We start from the raw sequence: 21,776 nt of genomic DNA, 5'->3' as shown, positions 1-21,776 counted from the left end.
CTTTCACGACATCCACTTCTCAATCTGCTAGGCATAGCCCTAGTCTACGTGCAGTAAATAGTTCTAGTATTTGGACTGTTTAGTGGAGTAGAACTACTAGGGCTACTGTATGTCGCTGCTTGTTGACATCTTATTATCATGTAGCCTATGATCGCTAAACTTTCAGCTGTGTGCACGCAATTAGCGGCAGGGATGGGCAGTGATGAGCGATGTTTACGTAGCCTATGAAGTGACAGCTTAGTAAATTCCACGCAATATGGCAAAGCACAGCGTTCGCTGCATAAAAAAACTCAATAGCCTATTAGCGCTATTTTCTGTGTAGCCCTACGTCCAGCCCTGAGTGTTGGTCTGGTTGCTGGCTTCTTCAAACTTTGCAAACTCAGCTGGGTGTTGTTACAATTGCAGCAGGCGAGCATTTGACCAGCATAAAATCGGCATGTCCCAGACTGACCGTCCCATAGACTGTATAGAACTGGACAGTGCAGTCTGTTAAGAGTGATGCGAGCGTTAGTCCAGAGCCCCCTGGTGGCTGGCTGCAGTACAATGTGTAACTCCGCCCATCCCCATGTATTTCAATGGCCAAGTAGCCAACTTTATTCGAAAAAATAGTTTTCAAGATGCTTCAATACACACAATTTTTCTTTTCTCGCTGAAATTATTTTTTTTAATGTTATATTAACAAATCTAAAAAGGGAGTGTTTACACCTATGATTGACAGCTGGCTGGCTGCAGACACGACGCTTTGTCCATTATGTTTTACCGTCTAGGCTGCAGACACTACCACGTCATCGCTCACTTATTTTAACGACACCTGATTTCAACACATAATCTAACCTAAATAAGTGTTGCTGTTATTATCATTAGGCTATATCTTATCACAGTCTGACTAAATACATATTGATAGTCATACATTGTGTAGTTGTTTGTAAGAGACATCGTTGTTAGTTGTGACCGATTCTTTGTGAAAAAGATATGTGCTGTTCTTTAAGTAGATGCTAAGTCTATTAGCTCATAGCATGCTACATCATGCTAGCATTAGCCAGTTGATAGGTAAAGTAAAAGGGCTCTGCTATATTGATCCGAAGTGACGTTAGCCATAGTCACCATCATTTACAGTCCTACTTGTTTCAAATGGTATAACGTAACCAGTGATTGCCGCCATCATCGTTGCAACTTCATTTGAATACACTTTGTCACTGGAGAAGGCAATGTTAAGTTTCATTAACGTTAACTCTTGCTTAATTTTGCGAATGGCAATAAACGCCACCTAGCCTGCTAGGTCGACAACCTCGGTATGCCCATTTATGAATCAGCCCGACAAATAACGTTACTTGTGTTTTAGTGAACACATTATTGGACCATAGCTTAACGTGAGGAGGGATTCAAAATTACAAATGGCCAATTTGCTTAGTATGCTCAGAACAGCGGTATCTGAAAATGCGTTAAGGTATCGTTGTTACCTGCGATTGCACTGCTGGAGAAGCATTTTGTATTGGTATGATTTGATCAGGTCTTGCCAGTGATGTGTAAATCCTCCCGTAGACGTACATCATTTCAAAATAATACGTCTAAATTGAAAACTCATTGATAGGCTCTCTCAATATGTCTGTAATCGTATGCCTCTACCACAGGCTTGCTAGTCTTTCACCAGAGAGGTTGCTCCATTATAAATCAAAAATGTAATACTGCAGCCTTCATGTCAGCTGTAAAAATATGAGAACATGGACCTACTACATCAGGATACTCTGTAAACATTTTACACATAATCAGGAAGCTACTTTGCTGTTCAGAGTGTGATGTGTTTAAGGTGGTACTACATTTAAAGAAACATTTTTATTCTTTGTTTCAAGTGCCTAAGAAAATACCACATTATGATGATGATGGTTATGGTTACCCTTAACAAATACAAAACAATATAATACTTAAAACAGGGATCAATCAATAGCCTAATGAAATAAACAATGAAAATTAGGGGGGAAAGCAATAATAAATGATAATGCCCATTTAATCAATAATATAATAACAAAAACATGGTAAGACTACAGTAAGGAGAATATCAATAATAAACAATGTCAAATTAATTAACAGCCTATAATGAAAATAAAACAGTACTACTGCATACAAACCATAATGTATAAGAAGTGCTTAAAAGACCAAAAACTATCACAAGAACGAAGAGCACTGGGCAACTCATTCCACCAACATGGAACCACTGAGGAAAAGAGTCTTGAATTTGACCTAGCGTTTAAGACTGGTCGACACAACAGACGCTCATCAGAAGACTGCAGTGGGCGGTTGGGGATGTATATCTTGTCATTGAATTAAAATAACAAGGAGCAGATCCAGTCAGTGTCCTATAGGCCAAAGTGAGAGATTTAAATTTAATTCTGGCTACTGTAGGGAGCCAATGGAGAGTAACTAGGAGAGGAGTTACGATGTGTCCTCTTTGGCTGATTGAAGACCAGTCATGTTGCAGCATTCTGAATGATATATCACACAAAAGAAATAAAAAAAAACATTTAATATTGATTTAGTATCAACCAATAATTATTCTGATATTAATATTCTACAATATTGTAATGTCTACATCTTTGTGCAGGCTACAGTTAAATACTAAGCAATGGCCTCTGACTTAAATACCAAGGCAGTTAAATGACCGTGGTATGGTATAGTCTACGTGATACACAGGACTACACAGTAAACCCATTTAAAAAGCATCATCATCTCAGTATACCCATTTAAAATAGGCAAGGATACGTATTTAATAACATTTGGGGTTGCTCACAGTATACCCACCACTACAACTAACTAACTAGACTACACCACTGGTTAAATGGCGCATTGCAATTTACAATTTGTTTGAGTTCAGGGGCATACAGAAAGTTGAAGTTTGGGTGACATCAATAAAGAAAATAGAAACAAAGGGATGTGTACAGCCTCAAGTATGAATGATGTCACATTAACAGAAGGTTCAGAGCAGCGGCAGACCTTTCTTGGTGCCACGCAAGTTATTGAAAGTCATGTGTTTTCAGAACGTAGTGGTGCTGTGCCATGTCCCATGTATAAGGGGCTTCAGGTTGATCCAGTGACGGTGGGTGATGATGTCAGGGAGATGGATGTCGGGGGACTTGGAGAAAGGGGGAGGACATGCCACCTCAGACCACCCCAGCCAAACCACTTCACGTAGGCATTCCCTTGCTTGCAGACTAATGTAGACCATGAAGACCACCTTGCCGCCACCTCCGGTACATTCAGCCATCACCCATATCTTACCTGCAAAAAGGAAAGTTACAATAAAGTTAGTCAGACAATTTTACAACATTACAAAGCATCTAATCAGGCACTCAACACCACTAGTAATACCAATTAATTAAATATATGTGTGCAATAAACTTCACAGCCTACCTAATGTTAACTACACATTTAAATATGCTGTGTGAATGTTATTAACTTGCGTCAGCTTGAAAAATAACGTTATCAGTATGACTGATCATGGACGTTAGATGACAAACTAAGGTCTTTCTCAAATGTTCACCGATATCCCTGGGAAGTGACTGGTTCTTGGCATAGTGTTTAATGCAGGCGTTTCATTTATCGATCATTCACTTATGCGGTCTACAACTACCGACCTACCGATCTATTTTTTAGAGTCTATCTATGCTACCGACCTACCATCACAGAAGTAGCTCTAGCTAGTGTCTGTCGTTAACGTTAGGAAAAATGCAACGCTGGCAAACTGGCTAGTAGTTACATTAACATGAGGTTGATGAGGTCAATGCTTCACATTACGTTAACTTGCGTTGCTTTATCACATCATACCGTTGCTTTATCACATCATATACTGTACTGACTGTCTTAGTGTTATTAATCCCCATGTACAGTCAATGGTTACTCCATGTTGAGATGGCATACATTGAGATATTTGAAAACAGCAACAACTAATAAAACCAAGTATATCATGCATTGACTGTTACGGGAGCTGTGTGCTAATCTTCACTTCAATGACTAACTTAGCCTCCCGTTAACGGTAACGTTAATGTAGCTGCTAACGTTAGCATGTAATTTGCTGTCCGTATTTCTGTTGTTAGCTCATTAGTATTCACCATACTAAATTGTCACAGTCTATAATCAACATAATAAGCTCTCTTAGACGTATTTAAGAACACCAATAGACAAAAAAAACTTTTCAGTTGATACAGAACACTTACCAGACGAGAACAAACCGATTGTTGTTTGTACTGTTTCGCTAACTCACAGCCGCAAAATTCATCCAGCCAGCTAGCCTTCGGCGCCGAGTCGACCTGCGTTGTGGAAAGGAGAAGGGGGCGGGTTTCACTTGACAAGGGGCGTGTTTAACTCGCTGAGTGGCAACTGAGTGGGTGTGCCTTACCGCGACTCCTCTTCACTGTGCATGCTTCAACTTTTGCTGTGCAGCCGCACTTCAAATTGGCTCCAAATTTTCCAAGATGACGTCGCCTCGGCGGCTTCAATTCCATAGAACACTGCAGAATGCAGCCACACTGTCCAGTTCTATATATACAGTCTATGGACCGGCCGATTGCCGGTCATGGCCGATCACGTGAAAAACGGCCAATTCCGGTCACCAGCCGATCTATCGGTGCATCTCTACTTGGTACTTTACTTAAATATACTTAACCCTTTAACTGGCACACCATGATATAAGTGATGAAAAAATATTTTTTTGGTTTTATCTTGCTCTATTATGGCGGCCTTACATTGTACAATTTTGGTGTGTTTTCACAATCGGCGACTAAATTTCCAAAATCGGACAGAAATCACGGGAGTTGTACTGGAATTGCGGCGCGCTCCCGTCAACTAGATCGTTAAGTGTAAGGGGCCAATCTTAGCGGTTTTAAGCGGTTTTAAGTCAGTCGGAGTCAGTCCTTTTCTAGTTTGTTTTGTAACATGTTTGATATTATAGGGGAATGCCGCGATTGGCGGACTTTGACCTACACACGCAGTAGCCGGTGTCACGAGACTCTATGAGACTCCCGTGACATCTTATGAAGCCAAGAACCTGACTGTTTGTAACTTTTTGCGTCCTGTTTCTTGTGCTTTTTTTAATGAGGGCAATCATATTAATCAATTGCAACACCCAGAGGAATAAACATCAATTTTACAAAATTGGGGAATGCCGCGATCAGCGGACTTTGATCGGCGGACTTTGACCTTCACACGCAGTAGCCGGCGTCACGAGACTCTATAAGACTCCCGCAAGTCTTTCTAGTCGTGGCTCATGCAAATAGTTACATGAACTATAAAAAACAATAGTGACCTCTCTCCAACACCAAACAGGAAGGGGCAAAGTAGGCGACAGCTGTAGCCTATATGATTATTTGTTATTCTTATAATATTTGTCATTTCTTATACATATTTAGTCGGCTCTTCCACGTGACAGGACAACTCTATTTCGGTTAGGGATGTCACGCATGAAACAATGCTGCAGAAACACAAAAATATGACTTTGAGTTTAGTAGGCTATCATTTCAGTTCCTGTTTATCTATTGCACGATGGGTAATAATTTAAAGGAATCTAGTTGCAGTCTTGTAATTAGTGACCCTGCAAGATCCCTAGTCATTGCAAAATCATAGTCTGTGACTTAAAACTCAACTACTTGTCTTTATGGCCTCCTTACACGTCTTTTCAGTAAAACTTGAATGGGGGGCATTAGTTAAAAGACTACAGTCGTTCAAGAATCTTTCCCAAATCTGGTCAAAGTTGTTTGGTGTAAGGTGGCCATGTAAGAGGGTCTGAGACTGTAGTCTTTCAAAAATCTTTTCCAAATCTTTGCCAATCTTTCCAAAGTCTGTCAGTGTAAGGAGGGCTTTAAGCTGTAGTATGACAAATCTGTGATTTTTTTTTTTTTTCAAATGACCCTCCCATTTCTATGAACCTCTACCAAACGGTTGAAGTGCGAGTTTATGATAAAAGTCAGTTATCTGACTTTGGCATGAGATTATTGTGTTTTACTGAAAGAAAAAAGTTTTTTTCCCCAAAAAAGTGGTATTTTGTTGTAGCCCTGGTCCCAGAGTTTAAGAAAAATCATGTTAACAAGAAATTAACTCATTCCCACTGTACCTGCAGACCACTTAAGTAAATTTACCAGTGAAATGAATGGGATTTTATGGATTTAGGTGAAGAATGTGTACACATAATACATTTTGGTCTGTACCATGAAGAGAAAACTGATTCAACTACATAAACCATATATTTTCTGAGAAGGTGTGGCCTTCGACATTACAGAGGTACTGAGCAAATATTTTGGGCTTAACATGTAGTACTCAAGTGGTAGATATGGCTCCATATGTTTGAACTCAAAACAGTTGGATTTTTTGGTAAGATATGGTGTCTTAAAGTGTGCTCTACCAAACAGCAGGCAGTATACTGATTGAAAAGTCTATTCACCTGTATACAGCCAGAGACTGATCTTTGAGAGGCTGCATGATTCATTTAATTTTATTCACTTAGATTCAAATATTACCCTTCTGGTAAACTTTAAGTATACCGATAGTATACTTAAATACTTTAAGTATACTATCATGATCATGAGAAATTGGGCTATACTAGAAATAGTATAGACTAGTACTAGATTCCCTGACTGTTGCACCTACAGTGGCCTTTATTTTGAAAAGGCCAATTCATTCACGCATTACGTGACGTGAAGCTGCGTGAAACTGTAGTACCACTTTGAGCCACTGTGCGTCGCTCTGCCACTGTACGTCACTCTGTCAGTAGCCTGCCTGCCGCCCCTTCTGAAAAAGCAGGAGGCTACCTTTAAACATAATTGTTGCCGAGAGGAAAAGGCTTGGCTACACAGTGGTTAATGGAAATCGAAATCTGCTTTTGATACCTGTGCCGCTCCACAAAACGAAAAAATATCTTAATTTGCTGTCTATGTTATTGTCCATGAAGGCATATCTTGCAAGTTGTTATTTTATGAAGACGTAAATGGTTGCTTTGCTTTCATTAATGGTTTTGCTATAGTCAAGTTTGCAAGAAGGAGACATAACGCTGGAGCATGCCACACTATCCAGGGACGTGCTTACACAGCTGTGATGGCGGGGGCAGGAGGACAACTGTTAGTGCAGGCTTTATATAAAATTCTTCAAAAGAAGCCTTATGAAATAAAGGCCTGCCTCGAATGCAGGCTTGCCCAAAATAAAGGCCTGTGGTTTGTGCAGCCTACAGTAAGTAGGCTAAATAACAGACCCGCCACAATATGCGGTATGATGATTTTTTACGAGCAAGATGTTTTTGGTGCCCTACGTGCATGCACTGCATTTTCTTAAATAAGAAATGAAATATCATCAGTAATATTCAACCCTTATTTTGTGATTTAGGAATAATGTACATTTTCATTAAGCACAGAGAATCGCATGTCAGTCCCCTCATATTTGGCTGACTTCTGCAGACAGGCAAAAGAAACACTGCCACTTCCCTCCCCATATTCCACTGATCATACATCAGATCGGCTTGTAGGCCATTAGCAATCTGTTTATTTTATTTTATGGCGCCTATACAGTAGTTGCCTGGTCATTTGCCATCCCCTTGGTACGCTTCGCTTCTGGTCTGGGATCTCGAACGTTTGCAAGCTGGATGCGTGGACTTTGTAGAAGTTTGAAACGATTGGATCTGATTTCACCCAATCGCTAACGTTTAGCCGTGACGTATGTTATGCGCCAGCTCGATCGTGAAGTAAGCTACACTACAACGCTCAGAAATTGCCCACAACAATCATTCCCCACCAAAGCGAACAAGATGGATGTAAATGACCATGCCAGCTTTGCGATACAAATGTAAGAGTTAGTGGAAGAATAGCAAATAGCAGATTGCTATTCAACAGTAAGGTTGAAGATAACATATTGTAACGCCGATGAGAAGTTAAGAGACAGGGAGGCTGATATATCGTTCCAAAACTCCGGTAGTTTATTTCCTATAGATGTACAGGCTAGTGCACGGGCAACAGGAGGTGTCCACTACAAAACAACAAACTGATCGCTGATAAATCACAGTCTCAATCAATCGTCATTCACACTCATCGGCCAACAACACAACGCAACACAACTCACTCGTACGTAATCCACTTCTACTCTGACTAAACTTAGACATCTTAGAACCCCCTATTCAATTCCCTCCCCTTAGCAATCGCTAACCTATCTGAACCCCTAAACATTCCCTCCCGGACACCTCCCCCCAATCAAAACACATCAGAACTCATTGACACATTCTATGACACAGGAAAGAGAGGGAGACACTCGCGCAAACACACACACACACACACGCACACGCCGGGAAGACAGAAGACACAGGGGAACACAGGGGAAAGCCCAACACGGGGGCAAATAGCCTCGGTGATACAATATCATCACAATTGTCAAAGCTATATGTGATCATTGAAAACATGCCGCTTCATTCATACCAGGTCTGCCGCACATGCTGTAATTTAATATCGAGGCTACTGCGCGATACAAATCAAACGTTTCCCAAATCCATCCATCCACGACATCTTTGCCCGAAATAAAATGTGTTAAACACTCCTTTTGTTCGGACTTCAGTTCCTGAATATTTGGAAGCGTAGCCAGCACAGACTGAGTTACTTCATTAACTTATGCCATTGCCAACTCCTCGAGGACTACAATTCAAACAGCGCAGAATCTCAACATCATCTCTCACAATTCCCGCCTTCTGCTCGCTGATTGGCGCGGAGTCGAATCTACCCCTACGAGCGAGGCCAATGGCCAGAATCCCAGACGGAGTCATGGAGGGAGATGAAAATCGAGCGGAAGTACGTAGGAAGGCAATTAAGGCCAGGCTAATACAGTAGATCACCTGCCACATTCTCACTTGCAATAGACAGATGCAATACCATCGACACTTACAGTAGCCTACTGCTTCAACAGTATCAGAAGGGAATAGTAGCCTATACAAAAAGTACTTCATACTATCTTAAAAATTTGTTAAAACGAATAGCAATTTGCAACCTGACAAAACACTGGATTAAATATCATAGGCACAGGAGAAAACTTGTACATCCATTGGCCCGTGGGGAGATCACATGCCAGTTGCCTCTTCCTTCAGTGCTATGACTCTGTTGACTTTGTCCAGATGGTCTATGTATTTATTGCAATGTTCGGCTGTGAGTTTGTTTCGCCAAAAAACTCTATTGCAGATATCAATGCGTGTTTGTTCATAGGTTTGGCCTCACAGGAAATATATTGTTTCATTTCAGCCCACACTAACTCGATAGGGTTCAGATCTGGCGACCTAAAAACATGGCTAGTTTTAATGGCTAGTTGTTTTGCGATAGAGCTAGTCGGACAGCCTTTTTTCCGCAGGGTCCTGAACTGTTTAAATGGGCTATGCTTTGGGTTAGTGATTGAAAGCGGAAAAAAATGCAATCAAGTTATGAAACGAGACGTTGCCAGAATAGTTTGCCATTATCTTTATTAAGTGAAGGCTATATTTTACTAAGCCTATGAGGTAAAAACAGAGAAAGGAACATGTGGTTTAGTCTGTGCTGCGTCACAATCTAAGCCTACTGTAGGCTTATGTTATTTAAGCCTACACATTTAGTCCGAAGCGCTAACCAGTTGGCCACGGCTGCCCCAAAAATTAGATGAATCAGAGCAAATCATTCAAATATGTGTTCCGAAAACCCAAACTGACTTTTTTTATATTATTTTTTTAATCATTAGTAAAACAAAAGCAAACAGTTTATGTCAATGAACACAGTTTGTAATGATCAATTCTGAGCTGCGTGACATCTGCTACAGCTCTAATTATGAAAAGCCAAGTGAATTGTATGTGACTTGTCTGTTCTGAAAACCTATAACCTTTATGAAAAACAATTGGCCTATTTTAAGGAGCTCCAAATAAACTAACGAAATCTGCTGAAGTAGCCTAAAGCATGTAGGCTAATGCTTCCTAAAGCATACCAAATGAAGTCCATTCTGTGGCTATTGAAATTTGTGTACGATCGTGTTAACTGTAACCCACCCTCTGAAGCCTTTTGTGACGCATAGAAAATACTTTTTAATGAACCTAATGTGTTCTTCATTCTCTTCTAAAAGTGTGAGGTCACGTGCGAATCACGCATGAAGCTGGCCAATTTGAAGTAATGCTCACTGTACCAGGGCTGCAAGAAATTTAGGAGTCATCCTCGACAACCAACTAACCCTCTCCGATCATGTTGCCTCTGTCCCCTGGCCATGCCGTTTCGCACTTACCTGACTCCGCCCGCATCAAATTCAAATCTCTAACGCTTGCCTACAAAGTAGTCTCCGGTTCTGCTCCCACTTACTTGAATGCCCGCATGCAGGCATATGTTACCGACCGACCGTTGCACTCCTCAGACGAACAACGTCTAGCTCTGCCACTGGTGCTTAGGCCAATACAAACTTTTCTCATCTGTTGTTCCTCGTTAAATAAATATACATTAGATTAGATTATATGTGATTCGATTAGATTAGATAATAAGAAAAACAGAATAAATATGGATATTTACTATGAACCACATAGACAGATATGTACAGTTATGTGCAGTGTAATTACAGTATGTTGTGTTGAGGGGCAAAAAATGTCCACAAAATGTTTGCACCTGTCAAAGTTGCCATGGTCGTGGATACCTCAACAGGCACAGGCAAGGAGGCATCGGGCAGGGGGCTTAGTTTGTTTGTTGTCACCGGGATGCAGAGCTAGAGTTCAGTAGTGTGACAGCCACAAGGAAGAAGCTTCCTCTGAACCTGCTGGTTTGGGTGCGGAGAGACCTGTAATGCCTCCCGGAGGGGAGTGGGGTGAGAACAGTCTTTGATGATGATGAAGCGCTCCTACACAAGCATCGCTTGCCTTGAATGGCCTTGATGGAGGGGAGTAGAGGAACCGGTGATGCTCATGTTGCTAGGTTACGGGGACGCTGGCGAGACACGCCGCTCCGTCTGGCATCATGTTTTTGTTTGTTTTTATGTAATGCCATGTTTATTTTTTGTATTGATTTGTCTAGTTAAATGTTTTCCCTGTTTATTTACGTTATTTGTGATAGTTGTCGTGTTATTCTTAGTCCTTTTTACTGCTTCTAAGTCAGCTGATGTCATTGACGTTTGTCATTTGGGAGCTTGCTATGGCTAGCTTTTGCCCTGGGCCTCTGACATCCTTCCATCCATCCGTGAGCGGTGTTGCACTTCCGAGGGGATCTCTCGGGACAGCTGGACCTAGGCTACTCTGCGAAAGATCTGCCATGGCCGCCGAGCTGTTGTTGACCTGCGAGCTGCCATGCCAACTGCTGACTAACTGGGCCTCTGACATCCTTCCATCCATCCATGAGCGGTGCTGCACTTTACTGTCTGGTCGAGGGGATCTCTCGGGACAGCTGGACCTAGGCTAATCTGCGAAAGATCAGCCGTGGCCACCGAGCTGTTGCTGACCTGCGAGCTGCCATGCCAACTGCAGACTAACGTTAACGTTGAAGAGCTGCAATCTCACGGAGCAACAAATGGTCGCTGTTAAAAGTCCACCGAGTTGCTGATCTGCAAGATCGCCCACAACTTCAGACTGTGCTTCCAGTGATATCCAGACTGCAGTCTACAAGGTCTAACGTTAACGTTATCTCCAGACTGCCAGTGAATTCACTGGGTTGGTCAGTTGTAAAGAACTTGCGAAGGCGTTGCATCGGTTGTGAAGACACAGCTGTGCGCAGTTTTCATGCGGGTCATCATTGCCCTTGGACATTTTCAGCTGGTTTGGAAATTGGACTAATTTTAACATCACCTTTTCCCCCTTTTTAAATGTATTTTCTTTTTTTTTACTTTTTATCTGTTTATTTGTTTTGTTGTCTGTCTTGTATCTGTTGGTGTCACGGGTACACTGGCGACTACGCTGCTCCGTCCGGCATCTTTTGTGTTTGTTATTTTTTAAATGTATTCGTCATGTCTTGATGTCATGGGCACGCTGGCAACTACGCCGCTCCATCCGCATCTTTTGTCTTTCTGTTATGTGTCTTGTTTGTGGAGCGCTTTGGGTTGCACTCTGTGCATGTTAAATGCGCTTTAAAAATAAAACTGACTTGACTTGAAAACTGACTTGACTATGCACAACTATTATTCACTAGCCTAAAACCATGAGACTAAAGGTTAATTACTCTGACATATTTCTTAAAGTGACAGGCACTCAATTACACCTACCCACCAGCAATGCCCACAATATGAAGTATTAAAACGACTAAATATTTTTTTAGCTACTAGTAATTATGCAGATTATAAAATACTATACATTGTTAAAATATATACACTTTATATGAATTAGAAACATATGACATAAGCCATCTAGACCTTCCTACCAAATAGATGGATTTGAACTTAATATAAGATTAATAGATTTAAGATTATAGATTTATTTTATTTTTTGCAGTGCATGTCACACCTCCTCATCGCTACACAGCATGTATGTTAGAATATGCTTTTTGTTTATAAAGAATATGCAGAAACTCAAAAAGAACATCTTGTGGGGAAATTCAGGGAAACAACATTAACCCTGCTACATAGGCTATGTTATTAATTTGCGATCAATTTAGATCACAAACATGTATATTATTAGACTATATAAATCACTTCAAGCACTATGGATTACATGCTAAAGAACATCATACATTCTGAAATGTATAATTTCTCCAATACCATGTTTGCTATAATACATACTTGGCAACTGTTTTTATATCATGTTCTCATTCAACTTCAACAGGCAAGTGGACTGGTTTTCCCTCATTAGTGTGATCCTGCTACTGTGCTTTGCACCCTTCATTGTTTTCTTCTTCATCATGGCATGCGATCAATATCAGTGCTCCATCAGCCATTGCCTGATTGACCTTTACAACGGTGATTCTACCCTGCTTTCTATCTGGGACCAAATACCCTCCATCACATGGACAGCAGCTAAAGTATATTCAATTTGGGTGATTTTCCAGGTACAGGCATTTTCTTTGTTATACATTTCTGTTCTCCCAAGTAGCTCTCAATGTGCCTCATGTGCCCTGTAACTCCTCATATTGCAAGAGATGCACAACATATAGCTTGCTATTAGGTCCCACTTGTCCCCTTTATACCATAGCCTTAAAAGCTGTATGATTGACACTGATAGTGTTTGTCTATTAATGAGCGTATATTTGATGCTTAACATGTCTATGTGAAGTTAGACTTGATCTTACTAATATTAAAGGAACACGCCAACTTTTTTTGGAAATTAGCTTATGTGCAGTCTACCTCAGTTAGATGGAGGATATACCCTTCTCTGGGTGTGCAGTAACCAGTCTGACACTGTTAGGCCCAATCCCATTTTTCATTCTTACCTCTTCCCCTTCCTCTACCCCTTAGAGCAGTGTTTGTCAAACTTTTTCAGATGAAGGACCACTTAACCAATAAAAAAGTAACGCACGGACCACCTAGTTAAAAAAAAAAAAAGATTAGACCTACTTCAACAGTAGGCTATATTAGCCTATACACAATAGGCCTACTCACTGAACCACCTTGCTTATTGTCTTTGCACTTTGCTTATTGTGTCAGAGGATTCATATGATTTAAACTGGCATAGGCCTATCTTACATAGACAGTGTTGCAGAACTGTTTGGATTTAGCCTACATACAAGTTGGTTCAATATTGCAAACAACTCATCTATTCTATATTATATTTTACCACGTCTGCTCGCGGACCACTTAGGATAGCTTGCGGACCACCAGTGGTCCCCGGACCACACTTTGAGAAACACTGCCTTAGAGTAATAGAGTGGCAAGACATAGGGGTAGAATATTCCCCCTTGGAAATGAGACACCACTAGCAGCAGGGGTCACCAACCCTTTGATTTGACCTGTAGATCGTTGGGACTTTCCCAGTAGATCCCGAGAATAACACGCCAACGTTTACAGGGCCTACATTTCAGTGCAGGATTACGGGTATAGCGCATGATTTATTCAAGTCACGCAACTTTAGCCATCACAATGCGAGGAATTCCCGCACAGATTTTACAGCGCTGTCTGATAACGTTATTCTAATAATGGAGCAGCGTGAATGTGGGACTGGACAGACAAACAGGTGACCAGCAGGTGTGCGCTTTCTCTCTCTCAGCAGGACAAAGGCTAGGTGCTTCTACATCAACTGATAACTGACAGGAAAGGAAAACGAAAGTTTAGCGATCAGGAATTTTGCAAACACAGAAGGATTACATAGAGTGTCCATGAGACGCGAGGGAACATGGATGTGTTCTCCATTTGAAAAACATAATTGATTGCGGACGTGCACAGACAGCTACAAACACGGAGCGCATCGTAGGCCTAGGTTACTTTCACTTTCTAGAGTGCGCAATCTGCGCATTCATTACGTGAAAGCTGCTTCATACCAAAACAGCAATCAAACATTAACAAATTTATCATGTGTTGTCACAAACACTTACTCATAGAAAATCAAAACCAAAATCATGTAAGTAAAGACTATGTGTTATCTCATTGACGCCTGTATAAGGAAAATGCGGTATCGGTTTGTAAAATGTATGGCATCGTTGTGTAACCCAGACTAAAAGGTACAGAGGCACGGATTCACGGGGGTGGAGGATGTGATATTTTTGACCTGATACATTTGCCTAAATAAAATGCCTTAAATTGCACTTCAAGGTAGAACTTGCCTTTGTTCAGGGCCGAGGTCAGGGATCTTGGGCTCAAAAAGGTTGGTGACCACTGCCCTACAGACAGACAGACACTGTCATCATGGTTCTGTATTGTATTTAACCAAGTTCAACTCTCAAGTCTTTCGACGCTAGCTTACTGCTGCCATTCCGCTGCTGAACTATAGCGAACAATTAGAAATCTGCCACCTGCCGCTGGTCACTGTGACCCCGCCATATGGTTATTGACTGTTGAAAGGGATAGTCTACCGCTAATGCATTAAAGAGCAACTTGCAGGTTAACAACCACAGTTAATTAACGTGAAGTAAAAATAAATAAAAATGAATTAATGTGAAGTAAATATTTTTCCAATAAAAGTTATCGAACGTTTACATTTAAAGTTGTTTTCATAACTGAATTTATTAATGTTCCAAAATAGATTTTGACATAGCATGTATTATGAGGGAGTCCAGTCAAGTTAGGTCAATAATATTAATTTGCAATTAATTCATTAATTTCATTAATTTCCTATACCCCTCTTACTGAGATTGTACTCCTAACATGCAATTGCCCTGTAACATACTAGACCCTATTCCTACCAACGTCCTCCATGACATATCTCCCACCATCACACCAGCAATCACACATGTAATAAACACTTACCTTGCTTCTGGTACATTTCTGACTGCATTCAAACTGGTTCAGGTAACTCTGCTGCTTAAAAAGCCTTCTCTTGCTCCCACGCAGGTGGAGAACTGGCCTGGTCTCACTCCTACCTTTCCTCTCTAAGGCTATAGAAAGGGCAGCTTCCAAACAAATCACGGGATTTCTATTACAGAATTACCTCTTTGATCATAACCGGAGCGACTTATATAATACAGTAAATGCAACAGCGTTTCAACAAACATTAAAGCAATGTCTGAATGAATAGTGGTCAAAGTGGGATACTTTGTATTGCCTCTTATAACAATTTTCAATTCAATTTTAATTTAATTTTACTTATAAAAAAAAAACATTACACATGTCTCATGGCGCTTTACAGAGTGTTAGACAATCAGAGAAAAGAAAAGAAGGCCCATGGGTAACAGGGGCGAGGAAAAACTCCCTAGAATTGGAAGAAACCTCGAGCATATCCACGACTCAAGGGCCTGACCCATCTGCCTAGGGTCAGTTACGGAACAGTAATATAATAATAATAATAATAATAATTTTATTTTATACAGTGCCTTTCTCAAACCCAAGGTCGCTTTATATAGTAGGAAGGCAAGGAAACACAACAAAAAAAACAAAACAATACAACAAAGACAAGTTATCTGTATGGAGCTATGTGGTGTGGAAGAGAAGTGATCATTAAACAAAAAGGTCTTGAGATGTGTTTTGAGGAAAGGAAGGTCCAGGAGGACTAGGTCCAGGAGGACTAAAATTGATGTATGTCCATTATCGGCAGCAATGAGGAGGTCGTTAAAAACTTTAACTAAGGCTGATTCAGTACTGTGGTGAGCTCTGAAACCAGACTGATATAATTCTGGATTTTATTCATATGTAAGAAGGCACTAATTTGTTTGGACACTATTTTTTCTAGTATTTTCGACAGAAAAGGGAGATTAGATATAGGGCTATAGTTGGCCAGGCTGTTAGGGTCAAGGGTAGGTTTTTTGAGGGATGGCTTAATAACAGATAACTTAAACGACTGTGGTACATGCCCTGATAGCAGTGAGTTATTTATGATCTGGAGCAAAGCATTGTCCAAGAAAGGGAGAGCAGATTTCAGAAGATGAGTAGGGATAGGATCTAGTAGACTAGTTGTAGATTTTGATGAGGAAATTGTGGTCTAATATGTCGATAGGTGTAAATGAATTCAAAGTTGTTTGTCTCATCTGTTTTACTTTGCTTTTAGTAAGTTACTTTGGACTAATTATAATTACATATAGTTTTATATACATTATAGTTAATGTAAATACTGTAAATGACCACACATACAGTCATCAGTGTAGATTTGGCAGTTGCAGATTACAATTATCATTATAATCACTTAGCTTGTTTCTCCAACAGGTTGTGCTATACATGTGTTTCCCAGACATTACTCACAAGTTTTTGCCTGGCTATGTCGGAGGAGTTCAAGACGGGGCAAGAACCCCTGCAGGTAGAGAAAATATCTCTGCTACTCTGATACATTTGGAATAATCCCTTTAACTGGGGCTATTATGAATGAGCTATTAAACTTACTGAAAATGTACTGTGTTGCAATGAAAGAATGATTAAATAATGGTATTTAATACAAAGTATATATTTACATGCCCAGTTTCATTTCAGGTCTCATAAATAAATACCAGATCAATGGACTTCAGTCCTGGATCATCACCCATCTGCTGTGGCTTGCAAATGCCAGTTACTTCCACTGGTTCTCCCCAACTATAATCATTGATAACTGGATTCCATTGCTATGGTGCACCAACATTCTGGGTTACTCCGTCTCCACCTTTGTATTCATCAAAGCACACCTGTTCCCAACCAATCCAGAGGACTGGTGAGGATTACTCTAGAATGAGAAAACTCAGTTTAAAGAAACTACAAATTTGAAGTTTTATTTGGTTCAAATGAACAAGCAAAAAATAACAAAAATATAAACTTGAAGTAGGACAGTTCCGTGTGTGTGTGTGTGTGTTTTGACGTGTGATGAAATAAGAAAATAAATAAAAGGTCTGTAGCATAGGGAGAGGGATGTAAAAGTGCTAAAAGTCATGTAGTTGTGCAACCAAAAAGGCGTCCGAACGCAGCGGCGCCATGGCATGCTCTACACAAAGAGTTAAATAATTTCTCACTTCAGTGCTGCGGATCATCTCGTACAGATCGTGTAATGTGCAGTAGCCTATAAGGGTAAATCGCACTGATTTGAAGTTACATAACTACCAGTGAGCCGCAGTCTCCTGCGCAGCATGGCGCAGCGCTTCAGCTTTACTTCACTACAAGGCATATGAAGTGCGTCCAAATTCACCCATTCTTCTCTGTTAAACTCCGCGAGAAGTAGGTTACTCATCACACATGTGTCACATGAAAGAGCCTTTTCTCAGCTTTTAAACGGTGCTAGCTAGCCATGATTTGCTGTAATAAACAGTTTGCGAGAAAAATAACTTATATAATTATTCTCTGCGCCCATCTCCACATCCATTCGTCTCGGTGGAATATCGTAGGCCTACACACTCTTCACGCAACACGACAAGCCATATATCAGAATAAACAGCAGACCTTACCGAACACAAAGGCATTCCCGTGTATAGTTAGTTGTTCCAGAGTAATCCGGTTTTGAAATAAATTGTAGCAAAATTCAACATGGTCTTTCGGCTTTAAGCATTTCTTAAAACTGAGCTGTGCTTACATCGCCTGTAAATATTAGAATCAGAGAATATACAGGCAGCTCACGGTTAAGAGTTTGTCAATGTAGCCTTAATGATTTCTTTTCACAAAATGCTAAGCATGCATGTATTTAAGTTTCTTAAAACTGAGCTGTGCTTAAATGGGTCAATGCATGATTTCATAACAGACCAAATAGAAAATAAATGTTAAATATAGCCTACATATCTGTACATATTAAAATCAGATTATGTAGGCTACACAGTATAGTTAGATCAAGTTGGACAGTAGCACATTTTAATCATGGATAGTAGTTGTACAGTAGCACATTTTAATCATGTTATATATCAATAGTGGCTGGTGAATGAGTTGAGTGGCTTTTTTTTTGGGGGTTAGTGGGTAGTGTCCCCACCAAAGCTCAGACCAAACCTACGCCCTTGGAAATAAGTGTTACATTCTTTTCAGTAAATATATTGCCAATAGGATATATTCATATGAACTTTTCACCAGACGTTGGTATTAACTCAAGACATTCACACATATAAGAATCCAAACATAAAGTCCATAAAAAAAGTTATGTTAAGTGGAAGGGCAGAGGAAACGTGAATTGAAATGTATTCAATACTTAGTGGAGAACCCTTTGTTTGTAATGACAGCTTCAAGACACTTCCTCTATGAAACTAAGTCCAGTACTATGAAACTAAGCCTATTTGGCCCCAGTATTTAGGTGTGAATATGGCCTATTCTTCTTAACAGATTGTCTTAAATCTGGAAGATTCAGGGGGGCCCTCTTGTGAACCCTGATCTGTAGTTCCTTTGCTCCTTCCACAAATGTTAAGTCAGGTTTGACTGGGTCATTCTACCTTTTTTCGGTATTTTGCAATTTTCCATATGGGAAAATTACATGGGTATTTTGAATTATCGCACATGTTAAACTCTTGCGGGGACCAAGAAGTCTGAAATGCAGACATTTTGCTCAACACACTTTTGTCTTCTGCCTTCGAGTGGGTACTGTGATCTTTGGTGCGTTAAGACGGCAAACTTACATTTACCCCTGGATCTCCTTATATGGGCAAAGATGGCAGCTTTGGTTGCTTTTTTGTAGGCGAACTTCAAAGGTCTATTGAGAGTTTCCTCTGCTGTATGCTTTGGATAGTTGTCCTGCTAGAAGGTCCTCATCCTCATCATGGTGGATAGCAAGATTCTCCTGGTAAATAGTAACACTCATTGTTCCTTATATTTGTTCCCTCATTGTTCCTCCAATTAGGCCTATATGAAATCTGGCAGTACCATGAGATGGAAAACAGCCCCACACCATTATGCTTCCACCTCTAAACTTCGCTGTTGTTGTAGTGTTTTAGGGTGATGTGCTATTTCTCCTCCAAACATAGTGTGTAGTTTGACAGCCAAAAAGATTAATTTTTCTCTCATTTGACCAGACTACATTGTCCCAGTATTTCATAGGCTTGTCCAAATGTTATGTAACAAACTAGTTTAAACGAGTTACAATATGCTTTTCTTCAGTAGTAGAGTCTTGGGGGGTAAGCGTACATTATGGCGGTGGAGTGCATTGCCCATTGTTTTCTCTGTAACAATTGTTGTTGTTCCAAGTCTTTTTGGAGCTCTTTCTGAGTGGTCCCTGGCTCTTGGGCTTCTTTTCTGACTCAGAAATCTTGCAAGGAGCTCCTGTGCCTGGTTGGATGATGATGAAGTTCGGAATTATTTCTGTATCCAGTTCCTTTAATATGTTTTGCAACAATAAAGTTGCAAAGGTCTTGCACAGCTGTGCACTTTTACCCATCCTGAGATGTTTCTTGTGTGACACCTTAGTAAGGGAAAACTTAATCGGTTCAATTGTGCTGCTCACCCTCAAACAATAGCACCTTGCATAAATCCATTAACTGTAGCCTATGTTACATAGATAGATAGATAGATAGATACTTTATTGATCCTCAAGGGGAAATTCAAGAATTTGACATTTGGAATTACTGTACTGTAATCCAAAAACTATAGCCTGTTACACTGGAAGTAACAAATCAAATTGCATCAAAACATCAGACCAATCAGCACCAATGTACATTAAACATAAAAATAGTTTGGTCATAATTGAATTAAGTTACTTTTAAGGATGTAGTCCTTAAAAGTAACTTAATTCAATTACGAACCAAACTATTTTTGTCTTTTGTTTTTATTCAATTCCATTTTTAGTTAAGTTTGGCACATTTAATATGGAAAATAGAGGGGAAGAAAAGACAAAATGAATAGAAAGGGCTAGGTATCCTAATAGGTTGCATGATTTATGAATATGTAATTATAGATTTTAATTCAATTAATATTTGAAAATATATTCTGTGCTCAACTTAACTCAAACTGACATGATGTCTATCTTTTCTGCAGCAAATTTTCTGGAAACATATTCTATGATTACATGATGGGAATTGAATTTAACCCTCGAATTGGGAAATGGTTTGACTTCAAGCTCTTCTTTAATGGTCGACCTGGGATAATTGCTTGGACTCTCATCAACCTGTCTTATGCTGCTAAGCAAAAGGAGTTGTATGGTTATGTCACAAACTCCATGATCCTAGTCAATGTGCTCCAGGTAAGTTCTCCCAAGAAAATATTGAAAATTAAAGAAGGATATTTTACACTGCACAAATATTTCGGTGTAAGGTGCAGACAAATAAACAAGCAGCATTTTAATTAGATAACAAGAGTGTTAGACTAGGCAGGATTTTGGAAAATGTGCTTATTTAAAGGCAAATCACGTTAATTTTTGGCATACAACATTTTTTGGGGTTTTGAAGGGTGCTGAATTCAAATCTTCTGTATGCCAGGCTCAAAAATGTCCCATAATGCCTCAAAATGGAGAAATCCAATATGGCCACCACTGCCAGGTCAAAATCTAATTAATCACTTGTCTTTTGGACTGTACAAGGTAAAAACCTGAATGTAATGTGCTTTTATAGGTTTTCACATATAGGGAATTCAATGCCATGCTCAGATTTAAGATCAAGACTAAAAAAAAAATGCTTGAAATGAATGTACATGGTTAAAATTGTTGCCTCGGATAATGAATAATTCATGAAAAAAAGAGGACCATGAAACAGGTTGATGGCTTTCTGAAGAATTTACTTGAAACATGTTTAGAAGCAAGGTTGATTACCATATTTTAACTATCTATTTATATTATTTATCTGTATTTTAACTATTTATTTAGTATTTGAAGAAAATGCTTGAAACTCTTAAGCTAAAGGCCTATGTTTAAAACTACTACTACTTACTACTAGATTTGCCTACTAATGAAATATGCGCCTATTATTTTGATGTCCAGTGTGCTATGATGACATGTTTGCTCATCCCACCCCCACCCTTACCCCTACACACACAAATACCCATATGTAACCCTGAATGAGGCCACACCCTCTACCTATACACTGAGTAGGCGCTTGTGAATTATGTCATTCCCCTTACATGATGCTCAGCAGTAACAGGTAAACTATAATATAATTAAGCAATATAGCACGAGTGAGAGTGGGGTTGGTCATGGATATTCCCACGGGTGTTGGGTCCCACAACAATTCTACCACAAACTAAATAATCTAAAAACACCCCAATATTGTTTAAAAATGTTAATTTCGACATCGTTCTTACGCATCAAAAAATAGTTCCCTTTTCAATAGACAGCGTCTTGGTTGCTAGGTAACCAACATTCCAGATCCCTCGTTACTGGTCTTTGTGGTTTACGTGTCTTCTTGAAA

At 39.9% G+C, this 21,776-nt stretch overlaps 1 protein-coding gene across 4 annotated transcripts in view; it reads left to right on the top strand.

Moving 5' to 3' along the window:
• The window catches only part of dhcr7 (7-dehydrocholesterol reductase), a 58,351-nt gene that overhangs the window by 5,081 nt on the left and 31,494 nt on the right, over positions 1-21,776 (top strand). For all 4 annotated transcript variants that reach the window (XM_048263351.1, XM_048263352.1, XM_048263354.1 and 1 more), the window contains exons 3-6: positions 12,755-12,977; positions 16,717-16,807; positions 16,978-17,191; positions 20,413-20,617. In XM_048263351.1, coding sequence (XP_048119308.1) covers positions 12,755-12,977; positions 16,717-16,807; positions 16,978-17,191; positions 20,413-20,617 — 733 coding nt within the window. The remainder of the gene's footprint in view (positions 1-12,754; positions 12,978-16,716; positions 16,808-16,977; positions 17,192-20,412; positions 20,618-21,776) is intronic.

This window comes from Alosa alosa, chromosome 14 (genome assembly GCF_017589495.1).
Source record: "Alosa alosa isolate M-15738 ecotype Scorff River chromosome 14, AALO_Geno_1.1, whole genome shotgun sequence".
In the NCBI taxonomy this organism is placed as follows: Eukaryota; Metazoa; Chordata; class Actinopteri; order Clupeiformes; family Clupeidae; genus Alosa; species Alosa alosa.
The sequence above is the reverse complement of the archived record's forward strand: the minus strand, read 5'-3'. Positions and strand labels throughout refer to the sequence as shown.